We start from the raw sequence: 21,612 nt of genomic DNA, 5'->3' as shown, positions 1-21,612 counted from the left end.
TGCAATATGTGTTATAGCCATGCAGGTTCAATCCAATTCTGCTCGTGTACTGCTGGATATGGGACAAGCAGTTCTTATCTTCTAGCTCTGCACTGGTGTGTACAACAAGGTTAAGAAGCAACTTTTACAGCTCCCTAGAAGCTTTACAAGTGGTACTGAAGCAATAATTTCCATTGCCCATTGCCTGAGCCCATTGTCTTAACACCAAGGTACAGAGAGGGACCGTCCTCTCTAATGCTCCTTCCCTCTAATATTCACTGTCTTACCAGCACTCAAAGCATACTGGTGGGACAGTGTCCATGGACACACGTGCAGCAGATAAGTGTATCCCAAAAGGGAAACTTCTGGTGCCCTTTGGCTGGAGGGTTACCCAGGCTTGCTCCAACCCACCCAGCCCTGTTCAAGATTTTTCATCTCCTGCCTCACCAACTGGTCTCCTTCATCTTCATGGTACAAGAGAGGCTGCTTGAGGGGCCGGCGGATGTATGTGTGTGTTGTTGTGCCCTGGAAATATGTGGCAGCAAACTTGGCAAATTTGTACTCTGAGAGGTCTTCTTCCTCCTCCTCAGGGAGAGGCAATGCTGCATCCAGGTCCTCTTCCTCCAGCTCCTTCTGGACTTGCTCAAGATCCTGTTGTGGAAGGAAATGTCAGACAGTCATCATGGCTTTGGATATCAAACTATCATTTCCCTTTGGGCCTGATTTTTCTGCCAGTCTCATTTTCATCCCAAAAGGAAAAGTCAGCTGGAGGAAAAACATGGAATATGAGCTCTAGAGCCCATGCAAAGCCCATGACATGCCTGTACCCAGGAATGTCCCCAGAGCAGTAGAAGAAGCAACAAGCATGGCTTTATGCATAGCATGGGGAAAGGATGTCTAAGAGCTAAATGCCTAAGCTGTGATGAACCTAAAAGGGAAGATCTCAAAGGCCACAAGTCCTTCATGACCCTGTAGTGATAGGGTCATCTCCTCCATTTCATAGTCCCAGGGAAAGCTGCCAGGCTGCCTGTCCATCTCTAGCCAAAGCACAATAACCCTCTGGGGTCACACAGGAGAGCCTGGCCTTGAAGGAAGCCTTCAGAGACACACTTTCTTATTAGTGTACTATTTCTTGATCTATTAATGTTTTTCTAATGCCTGTCATGTGATAGCCAGGCTCCTCTACATCTCCAGTACCTCGAAGCCATTGGGTGCCTGTCCTTCCTGGCCAGGAAGGGAGGAGGTTGTCCCCAGGAATCCAAACATTTTGTCCACCATTTCTGAGTCATTCACTGGCTCATTGCGAGCTCTCTCCATTTTTTCTAAGAGCTCTTTCTTCCGACGTGCTTCCTCTTTCTCCTTTACTTCTCTCTCTGCATCTTCCCGTGCCAGCTGGGCCAGGCGTACCTGCAAAAGGAGAAGTGCAATGACTGAACTGCTCCTTCCAAAGAGCTGCCAGTAAATTCCACAGGGCCTGGTTTTAGGAAGGCAGGCTGCCTGGTGCTTAGGGCACTATACCCGTATCATAACTTGGAGCAAATCAGTGACGTGTCCGTGTCTCAGTTTCTCAGCTGCAGAAGGACAAAGCAATTTATTTTCCCCATTCCTCAGTGCCTGTTTAGGGGTGTTGGTCCACGCACAGAAACTCTCACTGACCTAATTTTTTTTCTTTTATACAACAGCCCTGCATGTACACACACACACAGAGTGTCCCAGTTCCCCCTTTATACAATAGCAAAAGGGAATAATAACTATAATCTCTGGCATTCCTGTGCAGCAAATCAGAAATTCTGGAGCAGACTCAAACTAATAGAGCACAGAGTACTTTAGAGAATTAAATACAAACCTTTCAAGCAGGGAAGAAATCCCTTAGATACTTTTGTCATTGCCTCTCAAAGGAGAAAAACTAGTTCCTGGAGAACAGAGAGAACCCCAGAAAGAGATCAGTCCCCACATACTTGGTGTTTCTTTTCTGCTTCTTCTTTGGCTTTCTTGGCACTCATCTCCTTTCGAAGTCGTTCCTCTTCTGCCAGCCGAAGTTTCTCTGCTTCCAGACGTCGATAATACTGTGGGAATAAACAGAAGAGCCTTTCTGAACAGGCATCTAATTACTTCCAGATTTTTTTTTGTCCTTTAAAAATTGATCCCAAGAGCACATGATGCAGAAGCATGTATTTCTCCCCTCTCCTCATCTCTGTTTCTCCTCCATACTTACTTCCCCCCGGAGGCGCTTGTAGAGCCTTCTGGCGATCATGCCCCGGGCGTAGGCCTGGATGGTGAGGACAGCCCAGAGGCGGTGGCGGAAAGCCCTGCGGACCAGGTAGCCCCGGCATCGTGCCTGAAACTCGATGATCCGCCGGCGAGCCATATGGTACTGCTTGTGAAGCTTGCGGGATCGGTACAGGGCCTGCAGCCTCAGGAAGCCAATCCGCATCTACAAGAGGGAGCAGGATGAAACCACCCCGCCAGCCAGGGGCTCACCCACTGTAAGCAGATTTTCACTGCTAATCTCCTGCTTGCACGGCTGTAAATAAAAGCCATTGGAATCAGTCCCCATGAGAGTGAACCTTCTGGAAGGAGGGTCTCCAAAAGGGTAGAGAAATGAAACCCTCTGGCTGCCCAGGAAAGACAGAAACAGAAACAGTTTCTTCCCCACTGAGCCTTTAAGAGGCCTCAGGTCTGGTTTGCCATCCTAAGGTAGCTGCAAGCCATGAGGGTTGCTCCTACGGAGGTCCAGCATCTGCAAAACTCCTGCCTGACAGTCAAAGTGCTGTTTGATGGCAGGAGGCAGCATCCTAGCCAGCCTGGAAGTGGCTATTTCTATCAAGTTGAAGGCTTGAATGATTATATTGAGATACTTTAGATCTTAACACACTTTCCAAAAGACCGTGCTGTTGGGTCAGAACCAGCTGAAACAGGGAGAGAAGAAGACTATGGACTGGGAGGGTGAGAAATCCAAATATGGTCCCACATGGAGATGGAATCAATTTTTTAGAGGAAGCTGCTCTTGAGTTTTCAGTCATCTGGAAACTAGGGGAAGACTTACAAAACCCAAATGGCCAGCTGGTACAATGGACATATGAGTCACAGGGGAGAGGGCAGCTAGAAGGCAATCTCTTCAATGGAGAACAAAGCAAAAGAAAAAACTTCCATTAATTGCTCTAACTGAAAAAAGCCAACCTCACTACTTCCAACATTCAATGGGATGTTTTGAACTAAGAAACTCTTATGTATATCCCACGTTAGAGAGGCAGGAAGGCAGAAGTGTGAGGAAGCACCCCTGTACTTACAGCACCATAGTTCTTCCTGCAGTTATGTCCACGCCAGTATCTCTGAATCATCAAGACTGAATTTCTCACTTTCAGGAAATTGGACCTGCAAAAGCATTTCAATCATTTGCCTCTGTCATTTGGCCACAAGTTATTATCATCTCCTGGACCTCATTTCTTGGAGAATTGAACCTGAGTGTCCAAGTGGAATAAGCCCTGTATTTTTGGCTTGAAAAGGTCTCCTTCCCCAGCTTTCCTTGCTTTCATAAAAACATCTGTAGGCACTGTCTCTGAGCATACTCTGCAGAGAGGTTATGCTACATTATGGAAATGGGAAGAACAGGAGATTATAGGAATCCCAGTCTTCCCATTTCATTCTAGCACCTGAAAAGGGATTGAATCCTACCCAAGTGATCGAGAGCAAACCTCACTAACACCACGCTGCTATCCCTGTCTGCTCTCCAGTCCTTCTGATTCTGATCTGATTCTACCTGCAGACAACAGTTGTGTCGGGAGGCCTTGGGGGGTCTCGTCTTGCTACGATCAGTGTGTGAAACACTGATGAGTTATTTAGCATGTGTCTTTTTTGCAAACCACAACCAGAATCACAGCTGTGGTTTGGACAATCGAAGAGCATAAAAACCTAAGAACTGTCCTTCCCTCATAGGTGAAGCTTGTCCTTGGCTGTGGCTCCCCCTCTTCACCCACACGGTGCCATGAGCTACCTGTCCTCTTCCCAAGTCTTGAAACCAGGTTGCAAAGGGGAGAGTTCTGAACCCCTTGGGCCCTGGGGAGAGCAACTTTAGTAGCAGTAGGTGACCCAGTGTTCCCTCTGCAGTCTTGTGGGCATCTCCATAGATTGGAGTCTCAGTGTTGCCTTTAGCTGGCTAAGAGCCCACTGCTGCACTGTCATAACACCACATTCTCTGAAGATGGCACAGGGACAGAAGGGCCTATTCTGTCCAGGTTTGAGGCAGACAACATAGTTATCCTCTTATTTCCTCTACTGTTTTCCTCCGGTACTTGCTGCACATGAGTACCAACATGTCAGGAGGCCCCTCTGGTCATCTGGGCACCAAAGAAGTGATGCAGCCTCCAGGACCCACTTGCTGGAGGAAGCATCCCACATAGCCCACCTCCCATCTGGCCATGGGGTTCATACCTACCTGTCTTTATACCCACGGACCACCTTCTGGATGAGGATGACCTTGTCCGTGATGGCCTTGTCTCTCTCAATCTCCAGCAGCATGTCATGGTGGTCCTGGGGGAGGAAGCAACACAGCACCCATGTCTCAAGCTCTCCCTCTGTCAGATATGTGGCCAGAGTGGGTGGTACAAGACCCTTCCCCAGGATAGTTGTTCAAAATAAACTCTGGGGTCATTTTACATCCCAAGTATCACCTCACCTACTCACTGGGGAAATCCTAACATAAACCATAATGAAATATCTTCATTCCCAAACGAACCAGGTCATCCAGAAGCTGCAAATGCAATACTTCACAGTCTGAAAACAACCAAATTACACTGCCCTTCCCTACAGACCTCCCTCCTAGTGCTCTCAGCCATGGGAGCAGCTCCTAGGAGCACTGGAGAGGTTTGCAAACAAACTCCAGACTACCTGGGTCCTATCACTTCTTCCAGCCAGGACTGCAATGCTTCCCTAACCTAAGGAATAAAAAATCCCCTCAAAACACTAAATTTCCTTTGCCCTGAGGCTTTCAGATGCACTAATACTGATTCCTCCCATGTTGTGTGTGATGCAGCTTTCTTTCCCAGTCATGGCAAGCTGAGCCATGCCGCACTGCGTGCAGCAGAGGCAGTTCCACATGTTTCCTGCTTTGTTCGACCTCCTGTCGCCCCTCAAGGCCTCCCAGTTTCTCTGTTTCCTGTCCTGACAGCTGTGAAATCTTGATAACAGGCTCTGAAAAGAGCAACTAGTGGGAACAAGCTCTGGGGAAGAGATGGGGGTGTTTGTGCTGGCAGTGGGATTTGGAGGTGAATTTAGGTGTAAGCAGTCAGGGTTTTTGCTCACCTTCCCAGAACAGCACAGGAATAGGTTTGCAAGGAAAGATGAGTGTGTATGGGGCTGCAGGGGACCTGCAGTGCTGGACTGTTCGGTGTCAGCTGGACTGATGCAGAAAAGGAGACTGTAGGCATATTGTGGGTTGTACAAGGCTGTGCAGAAAGCAAAATGAGCCTTTTGTGCTCATGTCTCTCTCCCTGCGGGGCTCAGCATGGGCATCCCTCTTTCTGCTGTAGCTTTTGAGTGAAGGCAGGAGAGGAAGCTGAACAGATTAGCCCAGGAGGGAAAAGGCTGTGCACTGGATGTGACCGCATTTGTATCGGTATGGATTTGTGATGCATCAGTGGTGGCACCTCCTGCCTGCTGCTTAAACCATCCCCAGATGTTCTGCCTTAAGCCAGGTTCTACCCACTGACATGCCAGCCCAGAGATCATGGAAAAAGGTCATGTCTTTTGACAGAAAGGAAATGGTAGGAGATGTCTCCTGAGGTAAGGATCCAAGATGGCAGAGAGAATGTGGAGAACCACCCACCTTCAGAAATATCTTTGTCTTGCCAATCTGCCAGTCATCATCCTTCCCTAGCACTGCTTCAGCAATGCGCTGGCACGTCCCACGCAGGTCACCCTGACAGAAAAGGAGTTGGGATTCACCAGGACCAGACTCAACCATTGCTCCTCCCAGCCCCAGTGTAAACCTTTTCTGGTGCCAAATCCTGCAGTTTTCTGCTAATGAGGTTCTTATAGTTTTACTGTCACTTTGTTTAAGATGAGTGAATCAGACAGGCTGAATATGGCTACCTGTCCCTGCCAGCCCTGTAACCATTTTTCTTCACTTGGAAAGCCCAGAGCACCACTGTGACACCCGGGGATCAAATGATGCATCATTGTTTTTGCAGGGGAGGCACAGCCCATAAATATCTCTGGAGATTGCCCAGCAGAGAGCACTCATTACCTGTGAAGGAGGATTCTCACCTGCTTGTACGCTGGCTTCACCCCAGGCATGAGCACCCGGTACCGGTCCACGAACTCCACAAAGGTGTAGCGGATGGGGTATCCAGCCCGGCGGATGCGGATGGTCTCCATCATCCCAGAGTACCTCAGCTGACGGACGCACAGCTCCCGATCAAACAGCTGGGGAGGTTACAGGACACAGGGGTTTGACTGCAAACCTTTTCAGGGCCAGTTCATTGTACCTATGGGCAACTATGTGCTCCTCCTCATGGGCCTGATGAGGCACAGACTGCTGGAGATGGTTTTGATTTTCTTTGCATGGTTCTGTTATCTAATCCATCCCACGCCTTTCTCTTGGCCTAACCAGAACAATACTCAGAAGCAGCAGCATGGGATGATATACAGACCCAGAGAACTCCAGCCAGCATCCCGATACAAACAATTTTTCCCCCTCTAAGGCACATTTCAGAAGGAAGTAAAAGTTTTAGAATAACATAAAGTAATAAACAGTCAGGACTTTCCACTGACCTTTCACTTCCGCTGTCCCATTTCCTATCACTATCAGTATGTTTTCCCTCAAAGGCAGGGACAGAAAATGATCTCTCAGACAATGTTCTGTTTTGCAGTCACCCTGCACAACTCTGTGTGACTTTATCTGGGATTTCTTTTCCTTTGGATTATTAAACCAAGGCCAAAATTAAATTTAGCAAGAAATCACATCTCATATCACACTGCAGTCTCTGATTTAGTGTCAGCTCACCCACTTATTTCTTTCATGGGGAGATTAATTTCTCTTTGTCTAATTCTTTCAAACTTGAAACCATTTTCCTGTCCCACTGAAAGTTTTGTAGACAAATAGGTTGAACAGAGACTTCTGGCTTAGCACTCACAAGATCTGATGAAATACAGACTTCCTATGCAGCACACAAAATACCAGACTGAATTCCAGAGATCCAGGTGTAAAAACAGCTCAGAATCAGGGCCTTTAGAATAATTTGCTAATGTCAGTTCAGGATGTACACCTATTCCTCAACATCACCTATGTCCAAAAAGAAGGTTTTGCTCGATTTCTTCTCAGATGATAACTACACATCAGACATATTGTTAAATATTTACCCAAAATATTCCATTAACAGGCAAATAGGTTTTTACTCTCACCAAAACCAGGATGAGAGAATGGTAAATTATCTGAGAGACCCATCAAACATTGCACTCTGCATCATATTAGGTTCTTTAAACAGCAAAAATAAGTTTCAAGCAAACACTGCTTGTACATAACAGTCCTGCAATTCAGGATTTTATGCTTATTTACACTCAGCTGAGCTTTGCTAACAGACACTGACTTTAGATAAAGCTCCAGCCCTGGCTAGATTATTTATTAAATAAAGCTCTTCCTTTCCAAGCAGTACCACTATTAAGTTTGGTGAGCAGGAAACAGTGATTGCTCGCAGCATCAGTGTCTGGTCCTGCAAGGTGTGGGATCAGAGCATGTAGCACCCACCTTTATCGCCTGCCTTCTGCTGCAAGAGACTTGAAGTCTCTTCCATGAGAAGTTTGTGGTCAGGGGGATTGAGAGCCCTCTCCTTCCTTTTCATTTGGTCCCAAAAGTTTTTCCCCGTAATGTTCATTGCTTTTGAAGCAAATCACTGTGAATTGGAGCAAAATAACTCCTCTCATGTTTCCTCTGTGCTATTTTGCCTCTTTTTCCCTCTGCTTTTAGAACCATGCTTTTGTAATTGGTGAAGAAAAAAAAAATAGGCAGTGGAAATGATCAAACAGGATTTAAAGTAAGGGAGATCCAATGTGAGCAAAGATTTTCAGGAAAGCACCCACGGGAAGATGATTTTTAGAAAGCACTGAACTCTGCCACAGAACTAAACCCATAGCTCAGCTGAAGGAAGGAGCCTACCCCCTATGGAAATGGAGAGGCATTTCCTATAGGATAAGGGGCTGCAGGGTGAATTCCTTGAGATCACCCTTGGGAAGAAAGGCAGGGTCAGGAGCTACCCCCTGCAAAAAATTCCAGGGTGCTGTTGGACTGCAAAGCAAGTCACTGATTTTTCCAACCCTCTGTTGCTTGCACAACAGGCTGTGGGTTGGTTTCCCAAGCATGCAGGGTCAATCCTGACTCCACTGATGCCCAAAGGAGTTTTGCCGGTAGCTCCAGAGCAGAATGACTCCATGGGCAGTCCCATACAAAAAGCAACCAGGAGAGAAAAGCAGGACTTACCATGGGTTTCTTGTACTCATTGGGCTTGATGCAGCGGACAAAAAAGGGCTGGCACACGCTGAGAGTCCTCATCAGCAGCTCCAGGGAGCGCTTGAACTGGCTGCTGAGCGTCGGCGAGCGCTTCCTCGTCTCTGCTCCCTGCAAAACCGTGACACAGTGCATCAGGAAATTAAAGGATAACACTGACTTTCCCCTCTGGCCACGTCCCCAGGAACCTCCTGCAACAGCCAGGGCTGGAGAGGGGAGGGGGGCCAGAGGTGGCTGAAAGTTGTGGACGGAGAGGGGAAGGGCAGAGTCTGTGAATTTGCAATGGCCAGCCTACTCCATTTGGCTCTATGCAGGCAGGAAAAGTGCTGTGATTTAATTTCTCCTGCTTGAACCTCCCTGTGTGACTGGAATACCCATCTGCCCTGTGCAGAGCCATGAGGAAGATCTGCCCATAAGAGCAAACAGCCTCTTCTGGGCCATCAAAATTCTCTGTATTACAGCTTGGGGCAGTGCATCTGCCCAGGGATGCTCTCAGGAGCAGTGTGGGCTTCCCTGTCCCCATGCATTGCAGCAAGGGCATGCCAAACCCTCTGTCATGGTCCCTCGTGTCAGGCAGGGCTCCTCCTGCTCCCCGGAACAAGAACCAGAGACTCATTTAGGGTAAAAAATAATCCATGAGAATGCTGGCTGCAGGGTGACTCTGCAATAGTTCCAGAAACTTCTGCTGAGATACCTCAGCCTGTACTACAAGTTCAAATTACTTTTAGAAAAGAATATTAACTAGACTAAATGAGGTGAGTATTTAGGGGGAATCTAAAGGAAGTGAGTATTTAGGAGTATTTAGCTGAGAATTTAGGGATGATTTGGAGTATTTTTCTTGGTTTAACTCCCCTAGTCAAATTAATACTCCAATCTCTATTTTGGGGCAAGTGTTTCTAAATGAGAATGTCTATGTTTCCCTTAATAGTCCCTTCTCCCTGCTCTGAGAAAACCCTGTTAAACCACCTCCAAATCAAGTCTCTATCTCATTTCACTTTCCAGACACAATTACCTAAGGTCATTACACAGTCACAGTGGTGCCATGTGTCTAGTGGGATCTGGTGCTCAGGGAGCCTTTGTGGGGCAGCAGGTAATGCTGGAGGGCTGGAGGAAGAGTTGGGCACCAGGAGGTAACTCCCTCTTAATTAAAAACAGGCTGAGCTTGTAACATGATCTGCGACGTGACCTGATGGCCAGAGAATCCCCAAAGGGAGAATTCTAGCAGGATTTTAATGCATTTTTCCTTCCAACATCCTCTTATTTGCAGGTGGCCAAGCCACGTGTGGAGTCACAAAATCCTCATCTGCACTGGCCTTGCTGCCATGTTTTGCAGTGTTTATTTACACATTTTTATTGCTGCGTTTATTTCTACTTTTGCTAAAATCTTTACACGTGCTTCATCAAGTATCACTCATGACCTTTAACATTCCCACTCCTCAAAACTGAGGAATTCCACAGAATCACAGAATAATTTGGATCAGAAGGGATTACAAATTCCCTCTAGTCCAACCCCTTTGCCACGAACATGGAGTTTACACAGCTCGGGTTGGATGTGATGTTGAGACAAACCCAATGAAGACAAACACAAAGTCATCATGGAATTCCAACAAAAGAAAATCCAGCTCATGCAAACACCACAAAAACCTGGCCTGCTTGCCAAGAAGAGCATGGGAGCCTACCAGCAATCTCTCCCAGCAAAATCGGCCCCAGAAGGACAAACTGCTAACAAATCTAGAGTAATTAATGGATACAGCTGCTACGTGCAGAGCACTGTAGAGTCTGATGCTCATATTTTGTCACAGATTTTCTGAGGAAAAGGCTGTTTCAGCAAGAATCCTGGTTTGAAAGGCTTTGATGAATGTTTTCTTATCGCATTGCTAATTATGCACGCAAGGTCACCGCTGTGAGGTGGGTAAGGATAGCCACAGGGGTTAGAAGCAGCAACAGATGCAGGAGCAGGACTGGCAGTCTAAAACAATTGCATGTTAGCCAAATTTTAGTCAGTTTGTGCTTGTCTGGGAGAGATCATTTTTATGCCATGGTGTTAGAAGGGAGCAAAACTTTGTACAAGGGTCTACAAAGGAATGCACGAGTGGTTTTCTCCCAGACACCAAGAAATGCCTCTCCAGGTTGCTGGCACCTTGCATTTCTTTCCTGCATGCATCCAGATCTGGCAAAAAGCAGTGGTGCCATCTCCATTCTTACATCTGAGGGCTTTTTGCTGGGAGGGGTTGGAAGGAAGGGACAGTGACCGGAGAGCAGCTTGTCTTCCTGACCAAAATAGTCAGAGTGGTCTGGGCTCCCCATGCCAAGACCACATCATCCCATTCAGGGATGACAATTCAGGGCCTGACATTTGTGCACAGACTCCTCTCAATGGTGGGCACCACCCCTATGGGCATTTTTTTGGGCTCTCAGATACATAATAAATACTCTGACAAGTGTTTTGCATCAGCTTCATCCTTCAGGATGGGTGACACCACTCAAGTAATTGTGGTTCCTTCTGCCTCACCTCAACAGCTTGGAGAGAATCACACCTCTTCCATTACTTCAACAAAATAACTTCAAAAAAAGGAGTGGAGCAGCCTCTTAACACAGCCTAGGAAGACACTGAATATACAGGATTTTCTGCAGAGGAGAAGCATTTTTTTAAGCTAAAATCAGACCCAGTCCCCATAGCCTGTTGGAGAAAGGGCTGACACATTCTGCTTTTCCCTGGCCAGACTCTTCATAGCTTTCAAACTCCAAGACTGTAAAATCTTTGAGACTCAGACTCTCTCTTCACTTGTGTTCATACAATGCCCAGTAGAAGGGAGGATGAGACCTGTGTAAAATGGGGAAGGATGAGCAGGACTCACAGATGCTGCACCCCAGACTGCAGCACTCAGCCTGTACTCAATATCAAAAGAGGAAAATACTCAAAAACAGAAGAGCAAAACAAGGAAAAGAAGATAATTAGATGATTTACAGAGAAGGAGCACGCAGAAGAGAGTTTAGAATGATGTGCAGACCAGCATGACATCTAGACATGCTTCAATTCCACATCTTTCTGCCATCTCAAGCCAGTCTGAACTTTGGAAGTGCAAACACATACATGGCTGTTTGCAGTAGCACCAAGACAAAAGGCAAGGAGAATGGCTACTACAAGGACAAAAGTCTCTGAGCCAGAAATGTCAAAGGTTATTCCTTCTGTCTCATGCACCTTCTTCTCCTTGAAGGACAAGGCTGCTGGTGCACCAGAAACACCATCAGGAGATGGCAGCCTGCTTCAGTGAAATGCAGAAAGATTAAATACTTGGGGAGAGCTAGGGAAGGAGGGTGAAGCATGTGCCACCAGCAATACTCTGGGGAAAGGTTCTGGACAAAGGACCATCCTCCCATCTCTTTAGGATTATGTGGTCACTAAATTGAGCCATGCCAATGTGACATGCAGTTTCTGGGCAAAACAATGCTTTTTTTATTTGTTATATTTTTATATGAAATGTCACTGGGGTGACCTTCAGGACCACTGAAAGATGAGGCCACCTCATTCTGTAGCATCATATAGTGAAGAGAGTCTCTCTCCTAAAGGCTGTGCAGTCTGGAAAGTGCCTTCCAATGCAAAGCTGATACGGGATACACAAAAGTGCCAAGTATCACTCTTTTGAACTACAAGCTTATTGACATGCACATATATATATATATACATGAAAAATCATTTTTATCTTGGCTGTTCCACCTTTACCTCAATGTCTAACAAATATTAACAATTATTTTTCATTAGAAAACCTACAAAACACAAAGTTTAGTTGTAAGATCATCTATGACAACAACAAAACTCCCATTTCTCTGTACCACCTGTTGACATCTTCAGAGGAAAAAACTGGTCTAAGTATTTCTGACAGATTTTGCACATTTGTCTCCTGGATTTAATCCCACCATAGAATCACATAATTATTAATGGTTTGGGTTGGAAGGGACCTTTAAGTTAATTTAGTTCCAACCCCAGTGCCATGGGCAGGGACACCTTCCATTACACCAGGTTGCTCAGAGCCCCATCCAACCTGGCTTTGAACGCTTCCAGGGATGGGGCAACCACAACTTCTCTGGGCAACCTGTGCCAGTGCCTCACCACCCTCACAGTAAAGAATTTCTTCCTAATGCCTTAATTAAACATTTTCTCTTTCAGTTTAAAGCCATTCCAATCACTCAAGGCCCTCTCCAGCTCTCTCATATCCTAACTCAGGAAAGACTATTATTTTTACTACAACTCTAGAGCAAGGCCCAGTGATATGTTCCAACTGAAACAATTTTAACCATGATACAGAGGGGAAGGAGTCCACCTCTGGAATTAATGGCTTTCAGTCATTTTGGGTCAGATCCTCCTCATTGGAATTCCAAATCCAAACATCCAAGATACTGCAGAAGCAAAAAGGGATGAAATTCAGCCCCATGCAAAGAGCTGAATTTTGAAAAGCAGGCTAATCCTCTGGTGATCAAGGGGTTGTGGAAATGTGAGCAGAGTCACAAAGCTTATATCATAAAATTTTTAGCACACCATATGCTACCTTATGGCCAAATAACTAGCAAGAAAGGTTTGGGAAGTTATCAGAACCAGTCAGCAGATGAGATGCAACAGAAAAGAGGTGCCAAAAGCCTGTTTTGATTATCATGACAAAATTTCATATTACCTTGTCTTTGAAGGCTTGGATCTGAGGTCCCCCCTGAACAAGAACTAACCCTCCACTTCCAAAAATGATAGCAATTCCAACAACCCAGAAATGCAATCCTGGGGGTCTCTCTTCGCTTGTGAGCCATCTTGCCTCAAAAAGTGCAAAACTGGGTGAGATTTGCAGTTGTTTGGAGGAATTATGTCCCACTGAAGCCGATGGTGGCACCATGGTAAACAACAGCCAAATCCCAGATGATCCATCTGAAGTTATTTGAAATGATTCAAATATAATGGAAAAAAAAAGCCACAAAATTTTGGCTGAGCCTGGTTCTGATTTTATCCAAACCAAATTCCCATCATTACAATGTTCTGAGTTGAGTTCTAGCATTAAGTGACATAGTCATACACATGTACCTATTCAACAAGCTGTAAAAATGCTCTCCAACACATTGGTCACTGGAAATGGATCCTCTATAGATAATATAGGAAGAGGAATAAACCAACAGGAGTAAAGCACAATCCTTGCCAAGGAGAGGTGAGTATACAAAAGAGGAACTCATGTATTCAGTTTACCTTTGGTGTGGGTGTGGGCGACTGGCCAAATGTGCTGGATGCATAGCCACAGAGAAACTACATGAAGCACAGGTAAAAAAAAAAAAAACAAACAACAAAAAAACAAAACACAAAACAGAGACAGAGAAGAGCAAACAGTGAAAAGAAGGAATAACTGAAATGGGAGCCTGACATTGACATTTTAGTCTTGGAAGCCCAGCTGTTTCATATCTCATTAACAAAATGCATTAATTCTTAGATTTTTGTCTAACTCTCTCCTGGTTTTTCTCCTTTGTCTTGATGTTTACTTCTTTGAATTTGAGGGAACTGTCAGTGTTCAGCTCTTGCTTCTTGGAAACAAACTATAAATTTTTTAACCCCACTCTTTGTCCACCCAATTTCAGCCATTCCCACTCTTCTTCCTCACACATCTCTGCTCTCAATATACATTAGTTGGGAAGGTTCCAGGAACAAAGCACAAGAATTGAAAAGAAATCCCTCCCTCCCCAATTTTAATCCCAAATCAGGTATTTTTGATAGAATTTAAACTTTTGCCAAGGGGAAAGCCATCCTGCCCACCCCCCCACCCCCACTTTCCCATTTGTTTTTAACTTTACAGGGTTCCATCCTTCACTGCTCCTTCTACCTGTTCCTTGAGCAAGCAGTGCTGCCAGACCATACCAGCTGATCCCTCAGAGGAACAGCGTACAACTCCCACTCAATCCATAATTTCATCTGGCACCACTCAAAACAATGTTCCTATTCAGCAAACACATGCAGATAAACTGTCTCTGTGATGACCATGAAGAAGTGGGACTTTATAGCCCCATGTGCTCCAGAAATACCCAGTTCACCACACAGGTTTTACTGTGTACAGATATTACATCTTTCAGGGACCAATCAGTTACTACAACATTCAAATATACAATCTCAACCAGTTTTCAAATTTCTCTGATCTGTGGCTGTCTCAAGTTTCTGGAATATAAGGACCCCATTTGAAAGACTGAATGTAAAGCAGATGTGGACTTATAACTGACTCACAAAATCCTACAAACTCATCAATAAGCTCCTGAGAACCAAAGTTGAGAAGGTGTTGAGCAAAATGCCTCATGATTTGATTTAGCCCTTAGCTGAACAGCCACTTGTCTCTTTTTAAGAGAATATATTTGATTGACCAAGCCTGAGTGTCTCTGGAAAGTTTCTCCACAGACTGCCTCACTGAAGCTTGAGGAAGGCACGCACAATTCTAAGACATACCAAGGACACTTCACCACAGATCATTGCTAAGAGCAGTGAATTTCTGTGACCCAGGCTCACTTGCTCTCTCTTTTGGGGCACATGTCCTAACAAAAGGGCTGCAAACATTACTGAACATTGATGGAAAGCAATGGCAAAAGCATCTCAGCCCCATGTTGGATCCTGCTTGTCTGAGAATTTTTGTTCAAGGAATTAGTGCTCTCCAGATTCACAGTGACAATGTGCATAACTAGGGGAGTTGTTACACAATGTTGGCTCTTCTTCCAGTTCCATGACACCAGGCTAAAAATTTCTCATTCCAAAAAAAAAAGCCAGGCATCATTAAAGTATCAAAGCACAGAGACCACCACTTGGGACAGATTCTGAAATGTCTAGTGGAACTTAAAAAAACCCCAAAAAACCCCAAGCAGTTTACATTAAAAAAAAAAAAAAAAAAAAAGAGATCTGATGCTTTCAAAGGTTTCAGTTCTCAAGTCCTAGACAACATCCAGGCAGACATCTCAACTTTGCTATTATATATTTCCAGAATATTTTTAAGATGCTTTGGTAGGGATCCCTGTGAGAAAGCTTGTGTGACTGTGCAAACCCTTTCATTAATGCCCCAGAGTGCATCTCTGCTCTGCCCAAAGAAGAAAGAAATCACTTTCAAGGTCAACTGCAAAGCTTACACCAGAAATAAAAAGCAGCGAAGAATAAGGAATAAAAAGCAAAGTAAGCAGCAGCACTGATGCTAAGGGAGTTAGCGTCTACTTCAACAGGAGTGTCCACTTCTGAGGATAGTGCTGAACCCAACAGGAGTGTCCTGCCTATCGGTAGCTTAATTAGTAATTGATAAATGTTCTCTTATTCCGAATGAAGTCAAAAGGATAATGATCATTAATTTCAGCAGGAGCAAAACTGAATGGCTGAAGGTAATGAACAAGGCTTGCCAAACAGCACATAGCACATTCAAAGAAATGTCTTAGGAATGTAAATATTTCTTTCCCTTGGCAAGTAAAGGAATTCAGCACTTAGAACTTGGCACTCCTGAAAGTCCCTAAGTCCCTTGGCCCATCAGTGGCATTGGCTGGCATTTGGAAATGGGACTCCGACTGCCAAAAAATTTGTTTGCTTTGAAAAATGTTATCCCCACACCCTCTGCAGTCCCATGGCTTTTGCCTTGGGAAAGACTGGGGGATAAGTAAAATCGCCACTAATCTCAGCATTTAAGATGGGATCTCAGTAAGAAATGCTCAAATGGGGTGGAAAGGGTTAAAGCAATAACTCTGCCTTTCTCTGAAACTTCAGGACACACAGTCTTCTCTCATACTGAGCATAGAGTAAGCACATAACCTCCTGGAGGACTGGGATGTGGAAAGAAGAGCTTCCAAGTTCAGCTTTCATAACTGGTGTTCCCTCTCTCTGTTGTTGTAACAGCAAAACATAACTGTTCCCTCCAAGTCCTGTTTTGCAGGGCTTAACGACAGCAAGACTGCCCTTTTGTTCTACTCTGCTTGACAAGTATTTGACTTTTACTTGGACTCACAGAAAGTTTTGAGTTTGAAGGGACCTTCAAGGTCACATAGTTCCAACTCTCCTGCCATAGGCAGGGACACCTTCCAGCAGACCAGATTGCTTCAACACTTGAACATTTCCAGGGATGGGGCATCCACAGCTTCTCTGGGAAACCTATGCCAGTATCTCACCACCCTCACAGGGAAGAAATTCTTCCTAACACCTAATCTAAACCTGCCCTCTGCTAGTTTACATCTCATTCTATTATACACATACCTGGATGACCTAACTGGAAGGCACAGTTACTTTTCTCTCAGATTTCTACAATCATAAACCTAATTGTTCCAGTCCCTACACAAGTCTGAGGGGCTTTCAGAGCAAAAAAAAAAATTATGCATTTGATGAACCAGATGCAGTGAACTGGGGGTGTGAGTGTGGATGCACCCATGACACTGCATTAACACTTCCTGATGGTTGACTCTCACTAACAGGTTTGAGACACCCCAAGGAGCGTCAGAGCAATATGACTCTGCATATCTTCCAACCCTTCCAGGAACACCCCTCCTCATGAATAAAGATCTTCTCCCGCCTGTATTACCATTGCCACATCTGCTTGGAAGATCTGCTTGATGAATTTGTTTTTTGAGGAATGCACCAGCTGAATGATGTCTCCATGCAGCGTGTCCCTGTTTTTCTCCAAGAAACCTAGAGAAATAATGGGACAACACACAGATGACACAGTGCAACATGGTCAGCATGTGAGCTGCAAGCAGCTTCTGGGTTGTTGGATTACTGGATGTTCTTGGTGACGTTAATGGGAGTAATGAGTAGGCAAGAGAGAGAGAGACCACAAGAAGGAAGACAGAGGTGCATCTTCAGACTGGATTGAAGATGCAGTGGTGCAAAGCACTGCCATTCTGTCACAGGCACACACGAATGAAACAGCACCAAACTCTGCAGCTCATGGGCACAGCTGGAGGGCCAAGTCATTGCAGCCAGAAAAGGAATACATTGACACTACTGTGGACTACCACCCTGCCCTACTCCAACACAGCAGTGGCTGGTCTGCCCATGAATATCCCCTCACCACCTGCAGTGCCTTAGGAGGTGCCCCATACCTTTTGTTTCGTAGTAAACAATTCCAGCAAAATGGTTAATGCCGAACTGGGTTTCGTAGTTATTCTTTGGAGGAATATAGTTGGTGTTAAGCTTGTGCTGGGAGTTCAGCTTGTGCAACATGGTGGCATCTGTACCCTGTACATGCATGAAAAGATCTGACATTTAACCAAGGCCAGTCCCATTGAAATAATTTTCCAGTCAATAGCACATTTCTTTCTTGTCTTGACGTCAACGTGCATTTATGTTGAGAAGTGGTATGTTGGAAAAGGTATGTCAAGTGCAGAAATTACAGAAATTGATTACATATCACTGATGTGTACTACTGTATTCAAAATAATGCTCTAAAACAAGTATATTTAACATTATTTTCTCTTAAACTTTGCCAATAGATGGTTTTGAGCCTCTTGCAGGCATATTTTCCCATCAGAAACACTTGTTTCTGTGACACTGAGAAAATAAAATTTAAGAGAGCAATAAAAACTATAAATAGGCAGGCTACTGGTGAATGTGTGTTTGGGGCTGAGCAGATCTCTCACAGGGAGCCAGTATGCAAGTGCAAAGGGTATAAAATCAGGAGAGTCACTGGCAGCAAGGCTGAGCCCAAAACACACCTTGGGGAATTTGCTCTCCTCATCAATGAGGGAGATGATGTTCATAGGCTTGATGGCAATCATGTCCAAGGCATCCTGGTTATCTGTGAACTCGATGTGCTGCCAGTTGATGTTCTCCAGGTTGTACTCCTCCTGCTCTAGCTTGAAGACGTGGCGCACAAAGAACTGTTGCAGATTTTCATTTGCAAAGTTAATGCAAAGCTGCTCAAAACTGTGGAGGGAAGGTCAAGAAAAGGCCTTTTTATATACATCCTGATAAATTTTTCTCTCTCCACGCTTGAAACAATACTCTCAGACCTTGTCAACTACTCAGTAAGGCTGCTGTTGGCTTAGAATTTCCTTATTGGTTCAGACAATCAGTTTTTCTCCCAAAACAATATGTTGTGTGTGGTCTAAATCAGTTTAGAAACTGATTGATTAGCTCTGAGCATTTCTCATATAGAAAAAGTGTTGGTCCAACCCAGTCCAGTTCACTTCAGGAGAGGTGAAAGGACTGCAAGACCCTGAGCTTGGGCTTGCGAAGGAGGATTAAGACCTGGTTCTCCTTTTGCAGGCTCCATACCTGTTCACAGTGAAGTTCTCAAAGCCAAAGATGTCAAGAAGGCCAATGGATCTCCTGATACTTTTGAGTTCCTGGGAAGGAGGTCTGTAAATTGCAGCATTGATCTTCTCCACGATCCACACAAAAAGTCGCCCATAGATTCCCTGCAACATCCCAAAGATGGAGCCCACTGAGACAGTTCAGCAGTTTGTCCCGCTAGTCTGTCACCACTTCACCCTTGATGTCAACAGGTTCTCCTAAAGCGTGTCCAACAACCAGACAGTCCCTGAGGATGTGCTCACCAATGTTTATGCTGGACTCTTGTCATGGTTTAAAGCTTCAAGAACCATTTTGTAGATCAAGGAACACAGACCTGAAAGCCTAGCTATAGGACAACTAAGAGCAAACCCCAAATTTGGATAGTGATAAATTTTGGATCTATGTGCTTGCTGTGAAGCCAGACAGTCCTTTCCTTGGTTTCCACACATTTCTCTCTACAGATCAGCGGAGCAGAGCCAAATTACACTGCAAGAACATCTTGCTCACTTGAGCAACGTGCTCACTGAAACATTGCAGCACTGGCTGAACAGTCTGCTGATCTAATAACACAGATAATGCTGCTTCAGTAATTGTAGAACTTCATGTTTTAAATTGTTATTAATTTTTATCTTATAAATTACAGCAGTGTGACCAAGAGGGAAGCCCAGTTCACCACTAGAGAAGACACTCAGGATTTGCAGACTAGTTAACTATTAAACCAGCTTGATCTACCAATTCCCCACAGATAAAATGAGGACTCAAGTTGGCCAAAGCATGCCAATAATGATTGTCTCAGAATTTTACGTGGGGCTGCAAACAGCACAGCAATGATGCATACCTATCACATCAACTTTCATCACTCCAAAGGCTCAAGATGGTCTAAGTGCTCTGATGGCTTCTGGACTGCTCTATCCCTGGACCTGTGTTGTTCTGTATTTACTGCTGCTTATGTTCCCAAATCCTGAAATTCAGCTGTGTATGCTAGAGGTGTTGGTTGAGTTGTTCTGCTTTACAGCAACTGAGGATCTTTCTAGAAGCTGAGATAAAGTCATTTCAGAATGCTGCGTACTTCTGCAGGTCCCCTTTGAATACAATCTCCAGTCCAGATTGCAAATCCCTTGCAGAGCAGGTTACCAAGACTCCTTCCATCTCAAGTCTTTGTACATCCCAATTAAAACACGGTTTCAAGGGTGTTTGCTGATCTGGACTCACACAGGCACCAAGGGAGACACTTTTCTTGTGCAGTGGATGCTCCAGGCTCAGAAGGGGCAGATTACTCCAGCTTATCAACAGAAGGCATAAGGAAATGCCCTATGACTTACCTTTACAAAAGCGTCCCTCACATCCAGCGCTTGTTCCATGCTGAGAGGAGTGGAGACAGTTTCTCCCCTCGTGATTATAGTCCGGCTGGTAAGGCAGTTCATCACATCCTGAGGCTCAACCTGCCAGGGACAACACCAAACACAGCTACTGTACAGGGGAGGTACCTCAAATGAAGACACAGGTATTTTCAGAGAGAAAAATTAACATTTTTATACCGTGCTTTAATCTGGAAGGTGTTCTTGTGACTTAGCATGAGATGTTAACAAGGTGTGGGAAGACAGAATGAGAAAGCAGAGCAAAGCCTGCAAAGATTTATGCTACCAGCATGGGTTAAAGCTTTACATCACCTTTGTGACATTCACATTCTCTGGACAGAGACATAATTCTGTCTCTCAGGATTTCTTGGTGAAGCACAGAGAGAAGAAGAGAAAACAATCTTTATCTCTGCTTCTTTGTTTTCCCCATGTGGAATGTGGTATGGAGATTGCTGGATTGCTGAAGTGATTGCTGGATTGGATTCTGGTGAAGGTTGTTTGGGTTCAATGAGCAATCGGATCCAGCTGTGTCCCAGACTCTCAGCAGAGTCATGAGTTTGTTAGTTTTTAGATAGATAAGTAAGAAGTAAGCATGTAGAATAGTATAGTATCTCTTTAAATAATATATTAATGTAATATAGTATAGTTTTAATAAATCTATCCTTCAGCCTTCTGATCTGGAGCCAGACATCATTTCTTCCTGTATCCGGGGATCACTGCATTTTTACTATACACCTTGACCCCTTTTTATACTTCAGGGAAATTTCCACTCCCTAAGTGGATAGAGAATTGTGGATCACACTCTGGGACCAGCAGTGCCTATGGAGATGAGATGATGTCCCTGTTAGCTGTTGAGAAGGCCACTGAAGAATGCCCCAGTCATTGCATGGATGATTTCAGTGAGGGTCATCTCACCTCACTCTTCAGATACACAGAATGTATATGACATCTGTCTCAAGCACCATTATGAGCTTTCTTTATATCAGTGAGGCAAACATCCTTCTTTAGGGACTCAGGTATTTTGGATGCCCTTTCTAGGATGATGTGCCACCTGAGAGTCTGTTCCTATTTGCTGGTATGAAGGGGAGCTCAGATAATTGGATCATGGAATCATAGTATAGTTTGGGCTGGAAGGGACCTTTAAGGGCCATCTAGTTCCAACCCCACAACAGGAACAGTTTCTGCTATACCAGGTCACTCAAAGTCCCATCACACCTGGCCTTGAACATTCCCACAAGTGGAGTAGCCACAAAATCCTTGGGCAACCTGTTCCAGTGCCTCACTGCCCTCAGTGAAGAATTTCTTAATATCTAATTTAAACCTGTCCTCCTTCATTTTGAAGCCATTCTTCCTTGTCCTATCATTCCATGCCCTTGTCAAAAGTCCCTCCTCCAGCTCTCTTGGAGCCCCTCTGGGTACTAAAAGGGGCTCTAAGCTGTCCCCAGAGCCTTCTCTTCTCCAGGCTGAAACACTCCAATTCTCTCAGCCTGTCTCCACAGAAGAGGTGCTCC

General features: G+C 44.9%; 1 protein-coding gene across 1 annotated transcript in view; it reads right to left on the bottom strand.

Moving 5' to 3' along the window:
• Positions 1 to 21,612, bottom strand: part of MYO7A (myosin VIIA) — a 58,486-nt gene that overhangs the window by 24,090 nt on the left and 12,784 nt on the right. The window contains exons 10-24 of the mRNA XM_077781289.1: positions 20,066 to 20,185; positions 18,726 to 18,868; positions 18,164 to 18,374; positions 17,552 to 17,687; positions 17,032 to 17,138; positions 13,704 to 13,760; positions 8,453 to 8,590; positions 6,244 to 6,402; positions 5,804 to 5,896; positions 4,415 to 4,509; positions 3,270 to 3,354; positions 2,195 to 2,413; positions 1,938 to 2,045; positions 1,177 to 1,386; positions 427 to 630 (exon numbers count right to left, since the gene is read on the bottom strand). Coding sequence (XP_077637415.1) covers positions 427 to 630; positions 1,177 to 1,386; positions 1,938 to 2,045; positions 2,195 to 2,413; positions 3,270 to 3,354; positions 4,415 to 4,509; positions 5,804 to 5,896; positions 6,244 to 6,402; positions 8,453 to 8,590; positions 13,704 to 13,760; positions 17,032 to 17,138; positions 17,552 to 17,687; positions 18,164 to 18,374; positions 18,726 to 18,868; positions 20,066 to 20,185 — 2,085 coding nt within the window. The remainder of the gene's footprint in view (positions 1 to 426; positions 631 to 1,176; positions 1,387 to 1,937; positions 2,046 to 2,194; positions 2,414 to 3,269; positions 3,355 to 4,414; positions 4,510 to 5,803; positions 5,897 to 6,243; positions 6,403 to 8,452; positions 8,591 to 13,703; positions 13,761 to 17,031; positions 17,139 to 17,551; positions 17,688 to 18,163; positions 18,375 to 18,725; positions 18,869 to 20,065; positions 20,186 to 21,612) is intronic.

Source organism: Lonchura striata, chromosome 2, assembly GCF_046129695.1.
Source record: "Lonchura striata isolate bLonStr1 chromosome 2, bLonStr1.mat, whole genome shotgun sequence".
NCBI lineage: Eukaryota > Metazoa > Chordata > Aves > Passeriformes > Estrildidae > Lonchura > Lonchura striata.
The sequence above is the reverse complement of the archived record's forward strand: the minus strand, read 5'-3'. Positions and strand labels throughout refer to the sequence as shown.